At 31.8% G+C, this 10,810-nt stretch overlaps 1 protein-coding gene across 2 annotated transcripts in view; it reads right to left on the minus strand.

The window, feature by feature from the left end:
* LOC127718121 (N-acetylneuraminate 9-O-acetyltransferase-like) overlaps nt 1-10,109 on the minus strand; it is a 50,887-nt gene extending 40,778 nt beyond the window's left edge. For both annotated transcript variants that reach the window (XM_052224075.1, XM_052224074.1), the window contains exons 1-7: nt 9,975-10,109; nt 7,749-7,845; nt 6,504-6,690; nt 5,735-5,845; nt 4,606-4,657; nt 936-1,013; nt 312-402 (exon numbers count right to left, since the gene is read on the minus strand). In XM_052224075.1, coding sequence (XP_052080035.1) covers nt 312-402; nt 936-1,013; nt 4,606-4,657; nt 5,735-5,845; nt 6,504-6,690; nt 7,749-7,845; nt 9,975-10,107 — 749 coding nt within the window. In that variant the 5' untranslated portion in view covers nt 10,108-10,109. The remainder of the gene's footprint in view (nt 1-311; nt 403-935; nt 1,014-4,605; nt 4,658-5,734; nt 5,846-6,503; nt 6,691-7,748; nt 7,846-9,974) is intronic.
* Between the last annotated feature and the right edge of the window lie 701 nt (nt 10,110-10,810).

Below are 10,810 nucleotides of genomic sequence, written 5' to 3' on the forward strand. Positions count from 1 at the left end.
CAAAGACTTAGAATCAGGCAGAATGTGAGGCTCTCTTTGTTCTAGCAGAGTATAAATAACATTTATATTTTGATACAATGTATGGTTGTTCTCTTTAAAATGCAGCTCTCACACCTGCTCCAAAAGAAACCAACAATTTTAAATTTTAAGCAGCAATTCAAATATTCTGCATTCTTTCAGGCTGCCAGAAATAAAACTATACAGAAACTCAGAATTAACATTATTTAATATACACGATGCTTTTTTATGGCATTTTTTTTATAATGATAAATAAGGCCTGTTAAAACGGCATTAAATTCATTAATACTTACAATAAATCTATAGCCACTTTGTTATACTGGTCAATCTGTCTGTTAGTTATCATGGATCTGTTTAGGCCTAGTCTATTTTCATCAACAGGATCTAATGAAGAAAAGAAAAGAATTAAAGTGCTTGGGAGCACTGGAGAGTAAAGATAGCATTCATTTTGCAGTGGGAACTAAAAATTAAACATTGATCTGATCATTGGAATTAATGAACAAAGAAAGATAACTCCAATCTTAAATATTACTTTAACAATGACACCCTTGATATTTTTAGAACATATACTAGATTCATGTACCATGCACAATTTATGTAATTTTTTCACATGTATGGTGATACACGTACACATCATTTTGAAACTTAAACATCTGGGTATATATTGCATTGATAAATTTCTTCAGGAATGTTCATGGATTGCTGTCTCATCATTTGCTCTTAATTTTTGAATCTTCACACATATATATATATATATAAGGCCATAAAATGAATTTCAAGATTTCCATCGCCTCTCCCTCACATGGACAACCCTCCTTCATTTATTTTACATTTACATAAATCAAAAACATGTTAATAGGCAACTCAGAAACAATTGATTTATACAAGAAACTATAAAAATGAGTGTACTATGTTACCTTGTAGCATCCATATTATATCGGTATTCTTGTCAGCTTTCAAGTTTTTAAATAATGGCTGTATCATTGTTAGATTTACTGAAAACAGAAAAAAACAATAAACTTATATAATGCACAAATTCTCCTTCTTAACAAACAACTAAAAGACTCATTGCAATGAAAACTGCAGATTTTTTAATCCAATCAAATCATTATTAAGACATACAATTATCACATACTTGGAAATACTTTCACAAGACTCATTAAATTATTCAAAGTAATGAAGTTAAAGGTCGTTTTATCTACACAAAGTAAACAGAAGGAAATAAGTCAATGTTATATTGAATTGTATTTCAATGCAGTTTTTCTTTTGTCCAGTAAAGAAATTGATGATGAGGGCAAATTTTTGGTAGTCTCTATTATATTCATTCATTCTTTCTAGACTCAGTCATGTGGATTGATAATTGTTGTTTGTATAATATACCGTCCAAAGGCATATCATATTCAAGACAATGTGGTCATTTTTGTATAATATACCGTCCAAAGGAATATCATATTCAAGACAATGTGGTCATTTTTGTATAATATACCGTCCAAAGGCATATCATATTCAAGACAATGTGGTCATTTTTGTATAATATACCGTCCAAAGGCATATATTTTAAGCATATATTCAACACAATGTGGTCATATTTGTATAATATACAATCCAAAGGCATATATTTAATGCATTTTCAAGGCAATGAGGCGATGTACATGTAGGTCTTGATATATGACCCATGCCTGTATGTTGAAGACAGTATGTTGGCTTTTAGATGTCTTTTTTTCATCATTAGGTTGCTGATAAATTTGATTATGCCCAACACTCTATTCACTCATACAATAAGAAACTGAGACAAGAGTAAAGAAATAAAACATGAAAACAATGTTATATGTGGAAATTATTATCTTTTATAACAATTAACAAAATCTAAAAGTTTTATCATATACAGTATCATATAAACATTGTAATAGAGATATTGATTGATTGTTGCTTGTTCAATATCAAGGGAGAAATATTTCATGCATATTCAGGAAGAGAACAAATAATTAATAAACAATAGTTTATAGGGCAAGCAAGGTAGTTAGACTCATATGATGGATGGGAAATTCAGACTTCCAATAGAAAATGAGGGTATGGTTGATAGGGCAAAAATTTTGCCTAGAAACAGGCAGGCAACCTTCAAATCCCTCTGTAAGATGTTGCAAGGGTTCTTTAACATGCGGAGTATGGCACTAGTCCTACAAAGGGCATAGGATTAACAGCCCCATTCAGACTCTGACATTGTTCCATATTCATACACCCCCAAAACAAAACATACTTTTGCAAATAGAAAAATACCGCTTTAGGTTGCACTTTGTAAATACAGCTGTTTCTCAAACCACGCCTCTTTTGGGGAGATATATAATATTCATAGATATGTTAATTTGATAATGTACTGGTTCCCATTTATGATCTCTATGTTTCATCTCATAGAGACATCACTTGGGAATGTAACCAGTACAGAAAAACATGGTAGCGCCTAAATTTTAATTCTTAGGAGGTCCAAATATGAAGGTAAGGGTTGTATAGCATTTTAGTATAAGTTTAAACTCATAGAAGTTCAGGGCAAATAAATGTTGAAAATATGCCACACAGCCCTATATTTTGACCTTTGAATAAAATAGTAGTGCATATAAACTTTCTGTTCTGGGATATTATTTTTCACGAAACTTCATAGTAAAAGTGTCACAGTTTTAGCCGTAAGGGGAGTTTCTATGGGAAACTGCATTGTCTATATTTACAGAATTGCAACCTATATAGGGTTAAAAAATAGAACATACAGAATTTCACAAAATCTGGTTTATCGCAGAGGTTTTAAAGAATTTAACTCAAATATGAAGTTTATAGATATTTCATGAAGATTGAGAAATCCTGAGCCTTAACTATGATGACTCAGCATAAATTCACAGTTTACAGTATGCATGGTTTACTTAGAGGCCCTGAATTCAAAATAAATTCATAATATATGCCTATTTGTGTTTTAAATTGTTCAGAAGTGCTTATATTTACTCTTCGCAGTCATTGCAACTCATTGATCCTTCCTAAATAATTTTGTTGGGTTATTTTTGTCCTGTCGATAACCCAAAAGTAAGCCATAACACCTAAATGTGTTTTTTTGTGACCGCGGCATTAAAAAGTACAAGCTAGAATTACAAAAAGACCTCAATAAAACTTTCAATAGTGTGTTCTATCCTAAGTATACACTAAATATTCCACCTTGCTAAAAACAGGGAAAATATTTAGGAAATGTGAGGCCCCAGGGGGCAAAAAACAGAAAAAAATGCCTACCCTGGGTCATAAAACAGATAATTTAACTTGTAAATGCTATGCTTTTATTATTTTCAAGGTCTTTTGTAAACAAAACAATAACTGTGCTGGAAAGTTATGCAAAAATAAGATGTAAGAAGTCACTTCTATCAAGCTTTTATTGAATTTATGCACCAGACTGATATCTTCTTAAATACAATTTTGCAAATATGGCTTTGTTTAGACACTTCTAGTTCATACATTAACTAACTTATGTTAGTTATATGGTTAGAGATGATACTGTTGTGACAAGAATTCTTAACTGACCATTTGAGACAGAAATTGTGAACTTTCATTGACAAATAAGCATACAGTAAGATGTGGATTGGAGACACAGGCAGGATTGGATACTTTGTATAATCTTGAATGTTGGAATGATTAGCTACTAAATAATACATTTATAGTATTCTAAAATGCTTTCAATTTGTTATCAGAATAGTTTCAAACATGTTTTAGACATTTTATGTCAGAAAACATGCACATAGGATAAGCTAGCAATAATTAAAGTCTTGTTTTCAAATTCTTTAAAAAACTGAAACAGGGGTAGGGGTATAAAATGTACTGTAAAAGGAAACTTAGAGTATATGCAGTGATTTCCTTAAGGCTATAATTCTGATAAATAAGTATTGTTGCAATAAAAAGTGTTTTTAGAAGGTTTTCTATTTGAATAAATGTTTGTAAAGGTTGCACTTTGTAAATACAGCTGTTTCTCAAACCACACCTCTTTTGGGGAGATATATAATATTCATAGATATGTTAATTTGATAATGTACTGGTTCCCATTTATGATCTCTGTGTTTCATCTCATAGAGACATCACTTGGGAATGTAACCAGTACAGAAAAACATGGTAGCGCCTAAATTTTAATTCTTAGGAGGTCCAAATATGAAGGTAAGGGTTGTATAGCATTTTAGTATAAGTTTAAACTCATAGAAGTTCAGGGCATATAAATGTTGAAAATATGCCGCACAGCCCTATATTTTGACCTTTGAATAAAATAGTAGTGCATATAAACTTTCCGTTCTGGGATATTATTTTTCACGAAACTTCATAGTAAAAGTGTCACAGTTTTAGCCGCAAGGGGAGTTCCTATGGGAAACTGCATTGTCTATATTTACAGAATTGCAACCTTTATAGATAGTCGCAAATACATCAAACTAGGATAATTTCTTTATACCAATAAGTCAAGAAAGTAACAAAATCATGAAAATAAATTGTGGCGAACTTGCCTAGAAAGGGCTTAATGCGAAAAATAAATTGGTTTACAGCATAAAAACCAAAAGTATTACAGTGTATGGTTACCTTGGAAATTTTTTAATGCATCCTCACTGGCATTATTCAACTTGATGCTCCACTGAAAAATACAAAAACATTTCATTTCTTAGATTCTGATTTTCATTGATTAAGCGCCAGTTCTTGTAAGAACAGGCAATTTAGAAGAATTGTAAAACATGGCCAAATAAAACCTACCAACCTAACCATCCTAGTTTAAAGTTACCCTCATCCTGAGTTAGAAATGGTCTTTCATTTCTGCGTATCTGGTAATTCAAGAAATCTCTAGATAACTTTTGGTGAGAATTATAGCAAATTACAGAGTTAGCTCCCCATAACTGTTTATAATTGCTAGTGCATTTCAACCAACTTATATCATTTAATACCAGAACAGGAAAAGGAAACAAATGTTATATTCGTGCATCATTATGCATTTTGAACTTAGATGAATGTAAACTTGAGCAGGTTTTTGTTTGTCATGTTTTCACCACTGTCTGATTCTTAGGCAGATTGGCACTTAAATAACAACATTACTTCATAGTTTAAACATTTGATGCAAAGCAGAAATTAAGAATTTGTCCCTAAAAGCATACTTGAATTAGTCCTTATTAAAACCTAGGATGCAATTGTGGAAAGATCAACAGAATCTTTTATGGGTTTTATGTAATTTGAATCAATTCAAATAGGCAAAGTCCAGCAATAACTGCCTGTGTGATTAAAAAAAAAATACAAAGATGTAAGTATCAAATTCATATCATGCCTAATGAATCTAATTGGTTTTAATCCTTTAAGGAAATAATTGTTTCGCTTCTGAGAGTACCAGTAGAAATACCATATAATTTGTTACATGCATATTTGCTCTTTTCTTTGTTGTATTGCATCAGAAAGTGTGTTTTCTGCTTAAAATAATGGTGCTTCATTTGTTAAAAAGTCTTTGTTCTTACTGCGCGCATATATATGCATGCTGAAAGCCATATTGTGGGGAAGCAGCAAATACCAATTTTGAAGTGTTTGTTTTGACTTGGTCATGGATCAAACCTATGACCTTCCACATTTGAGGCAAGCATGCTACCATAAGACCACTGAGGTGGTTGTTTACATAAAGACTGGTGTTCCGAGAAACCAAGAACTATTTATTTGTTTTAACTATTAGACTAACCGTAGCACTACCAGTAATTATCTGATTTGGTCTGTTCAGTGGTTCATTCATTAACCAAGATTTGTAAACATAAAACATGGATGTATTGACCATAGGATGCCACAAAAAATCCTGTAAAAAGATTTGTAAACATAAAACATGGATGTATTGACCAGCAGATGCCACAGAAAATCCTGTAAAGAGAAAACTTACAATCTGAAAAATATTTTTTTTTCACAAATTAAGTTAACTGGTTATGACAGGGGACACAGTCTGACTTTAATAGTGCTTGTATAAAAATGTGATTTTTACAGGTTGTTCTTTTGATGTGCTGTTACACCTCTGTCCCAGGTAATGGGAGGGTTGAATGCTCTCAAAACATGTTAAACCCCTACCACATTCTGTGTGTGCCTGTCCCAAGTCAGGAGCCTGTAATTCAGCAGTTGCCATTGGTCAATGTTAGTCACTGTCGATTATATATTGTATTATATTTTTTTTTTTAGTTTGAATTGCTTATATTTTGTCTTTTCGTCATTTCTGGGTTTTTTAATATCTAACAATACAATATGGGTTTGCTTAAATTTACATCATTTGGTCTTGGACGGATAGTCGTTTCATTGGCAATCATTCCACGTAATTTTTACTGTTAAAACAATGACAAAACTGTTCAATGGTAGGCACTAATGGGGATTTAATATAAAATACTGATTATCAATATTGCATCATTCAAATCATGCAAATATCAAAATACTGGCTGCTTGGTTGGATGATACCCTTGGAGACTACTTACAGCAGACACTTTGATTTCGTCATCCTTGAAGTGTAGATTTGTGTGGGCTTTTTGGTTTTTGACTGGATCATTACTAAGTAGATTTACAAACTCAAAGTACAGCTGTCTTATCCTTGAGTCTCCAAGGAAGGCTATATGGTTCCTCTTCCCCCAGTAAGAAATATAATGCATACACATGCGAGCATCGCTAAAATGAAATGAAATTTTATTCTATGAAACAATGCACAGAAGACTATTAATACATGTACAAAATGTATAGTACATGTACTATAAACTAATACATTTTTTTCACATTAAAAAAATGAAGATCCAAGTTTGACATATACAAGAAAATTTATATGTTCAAAAATTTTTCCTCTGGTGTAATTCACGGAAAAAAATAGTTTGCCAAAATTGATTGGTTTACAGTACAATTAATCATCAGAAGGAACAAAATTCCAATGGCAAAAACTGCTTCACAGATTTTCTCAAATTAGAGATAGGATTTTACTAGTGATGATACATGATAAAATCATATACACTACATGTATATGTAGTTACGTGTATCTCATATATTAACAAATTGTGCAATTGGAAAGTATAACTAGAGGCTCTAAAGAGCCTGTGTCAGTCATCTTTTTGTTTTGTTTATCTTGTATTGCTGATCATTTTTTTCTGTTTCCAGTTTCTCTCTTTTTTCTTTAGTTAAATTATAATTTTGCCCAAAACACAAAAAAGGTAAAAAAAAATCATTAAAGGCAATCTATCCTATAAAGAGTAAACAAACGGTTTTGGCAAAATCTTACTTAATGGAGATCTTGTCTTGTTGATCATTTTTGCTTTTTGAAGTGTCTATATTTCAAAGTTTTCAAGATAGTAGGCAAAAATGTAAAATATTGGTAAAAATAAAAATTGTCATTAAACATGTTAAAGAGCAAGAACTGCTACAAGGAGACGACTAACAATTTCAGCTATTTGACTTACTTGTAGATCGTCTTGCTGATTATTTTTGCATATCAAAGTTTTTATAGATCTATTATAGTTTTTCAGATATTAGGCAAAAACACAAAAAAAATGGTAAAAATCATTATCACAGGGTAATAACTCCAATAAGGGGTCGTCAGACAATTTCAAGATTGTGAACTAATTTGTAGATCTTGTCTTGCTGATCATTTTTCTTATATAAGTTTCTTATATACTGATGCCAAGTGAGGAGAAAAGCTCACTTGGCCTTTTAGGCTAGGTGAGCTAAAAAGTAACACCAACCTCTTTGTATATTTATGCATCATACATCCATAGGGTTGCCATGTGTTGTAACCAGGGAAGCGTCCATCGCTTAGTAACCACTTACAAGTATCATTACCTGCAAAATTAAATGAACAATTTGATATATTTGAACAATGTACAAAATGTAAAGAATTATGGATTGATCCTGGCTTATAAGAAATTGCCCTAATCAATGCATATAAAAATCAGGCAAAAAAAACATATGCTTGTTTCCTGTCTCCTGACCCTCGGACTTTTATTTTTTTCTCTTGTGCATTTGGGGAATCATAACAGTATATAGTATACATAAAATCAAAACAATTTATTTATACTTTATACTGTTATGATGAACTCTTGTACCTTATTTTGCTGTACAATAACATTCAGGACATTTGTTTCAGGAGACCGATTTTGGAGCGGAATAAGAGTTGTCGCCCATACAATACTTCTGTCATTTAAGAATAAAAATACGACGACACAACAAGCAAAATTGATCGATTCTGCGGACAGACATAGAATTTCATTAAAAGTGCCAACTGCTTAAAAATAGGAATGATAGCAGAAACGATTCATGCCCATTGACCTCAAGGAAATAAAATATTTTTTGAATAAGACTGGGGATTCCTCCTAGAATTCATGTAGGAAAATAGGTGATAAGGTACGAAGTGAGATACCTCCTCTCTATATGATATATCAGTGACCGCTGTGGATAGTAAATTTGGAATTGATAGTAAATAGCAAATACAAGTTACATGTATTTGCAGAATATTTATCATGTGTTTATATTCGTATAATACAGAAAAACGCGAAAATAATTGATATTGATAGAAATAAAAAAATAACGGATTTTAGAAAAATATAGAAAAACAGAATATATTACTTGCAAAACATCATGCATGATGAAATAAGTACATTAAGGTTAATCATAACCTTTTGGCTAATATGGCCGTATTTACATCACAAATTATACTCTGAGTACAGACAAACCTGTGCACCTGGAAAAGTCTTTAAGGCATGAACATGATGAAAGGAACAAGATTATTAAATTTTAAATGCATTTTATGTTTCAAAAAATTATAAACTTTTCTGGATTTTGCTATTCATTTTTTTTTTTCATTCCTGCAGAAGATGCCAAAATAAACTAAGGGAAAGAGGTTAGAGAAGCTCCCCTCATATAATAAATTTTGTGAGTAGTATTGATTTAAATGGACAATAGCTGGACAATAGACATCTGCAAACATAACTGAGTGGACCATATCAAATGAAACTCATGATGGAGTCATGTTTGTTTATTTTCCTATCTTCTGCAGAAAATAGGTAAGTTTTTCAATTTTCTGAAACATAAGACTATATATAACTTATATATATCTAGGTCCTGCCATGCCTTAAAACTTTCCTAGATGCATCAGTTTGTCTGTACTCATAGTACATTTTGTGGTGTAAACATATTTTTCAATTCCTTTTGATGAACCTTAACCAGGTGCTGATTTGACTAGGTACCGAATTGACTAAAACTGGTGCCTGTTTGACCAGTCGAGGTTTAACCATGTGTCAAAGTAACTAGATTTTCATTCGATTTGGGACACACATTTATTAAAAATTTTAAGAGATAAAGCATATCTATAAGCCATTTCAATTGATATTTTATAGTGTGTCTTTCTATGTTGTGATGTTACACTATTGTTTCAGATAAGGGTGAAGGATTGGTACCATTAAAACGTTTAAACCCGCTGCAATTGTTTGCACCTGTCCTAAGTCAGGAATCTGATGTTCAGTAGTTGTAGTTTGTTTATGTGGTTCATAAGTGTTTCTCGTTTTATATATAGATTAGACCGTTGGTTTACCCGTTTGAATGGTTTTACACTAGTAATTTTTGGGGCCCTTTATAACTTGCTGTTCGGTGTGAGCCAAGGCTCCGTGTTGAAGACCGTACTTTTTGGTATTGGTTTACTTTTATAAATTTGACTTGCATGGAGTGTTGTCTCATTGGCACTCATACCACATCTTCTTATATCTACCTATAGAATATTTGCGTCATAAACTTTAAAATTTTTTTTATCTGATTGTTGGTGTTTAAAAGGAAAGTGCCACAGCGTAGCCAAAAGTCTAAAGGGTGCGGATCTCTCCGTAAACAGCCAAATAAGAAAAACTATTAAAGAGGAGTAAGTTTGAAAACACATAATGACATTGGTGGAAAGAACTATTTAAGTATTTGGGTAAACTAACTGTATTTTAGGTGAATGACTCCATGGTACATAAGGAATCCTGTGACCATAAAGAGGGCAATAATTTTTGCATTTTCGATGTTTAAATAGTAAGTTATTTCGTGTGTTGTCGTAGGTCGTTGCTGCTCAGCCATTTGTCGACAAGAATCTTTTTATATCAGATTAAAGCTTAAAACATTCATACATTAAACGTAGATTTCAAACGCAATTCTGACTTAAGTAATTTTAACATAAATCAAAGTGCAAAAAGCACTTGCGGCAAAACTGATTGTGACAAGGGAGATAATTATAGATGAATGTAACTTTTATTTAGTTAATTGAGGATATCCACACATTTACGTGTGCATGACTGTTCTGGTGTGAATTTTCTCTGTTTAGGTCTTCTATTTTATTAACTCCTGTAAAAATTGCTTATTGATTTGGGTCGATAAAAAATAATGAAATTATCTATTAATGGAAATATGAATATTACATTTTCGACAAATGTTTTAATTATCATTTTAGTGTAAACTAATTCTTTTATTATTTCATTCTAGGAAAAAGGTAATATAAAAAGGTTTATAGCCGACCATACGGTATGGGTTTTTCTCATAGTTGAAGGCCGTACCGTTGCGTATAATTGATTACATTCACTTCATTTGAAATTTGGTGGATAGTTGTCTCCGGCATTGGCAATCATACCACATCTCCTTATTTCTATAAGGTTTTGGCAGCAATTTGTCACTATTGATATATTATATGAGGGTCGTAATGACGAATAACGGTAAAAAAATCTTGCCAAATAACGTTAACGGTAATGTTTGGTACATGACGATAAAATGTACTCTTTCTTTAAGA

The sequence above is a fragment of the Mytilus californianus genome, unplaced genomic scaffold, assembly GCF_021869535.1.
Source record: "Mytilus californianus isolate M0D057914Y unplaced genomic scaffold, xbMytCali1.0.p SCAF_10, whole genome shotgun sequence".
In the NCBI taxonomy this organism is placed as follows: Eukaryota; Metazoa; Mollusca; class Bivalvia; order Mytilida; family Mytilidae; genus Mytilus; species Mytilus californianus.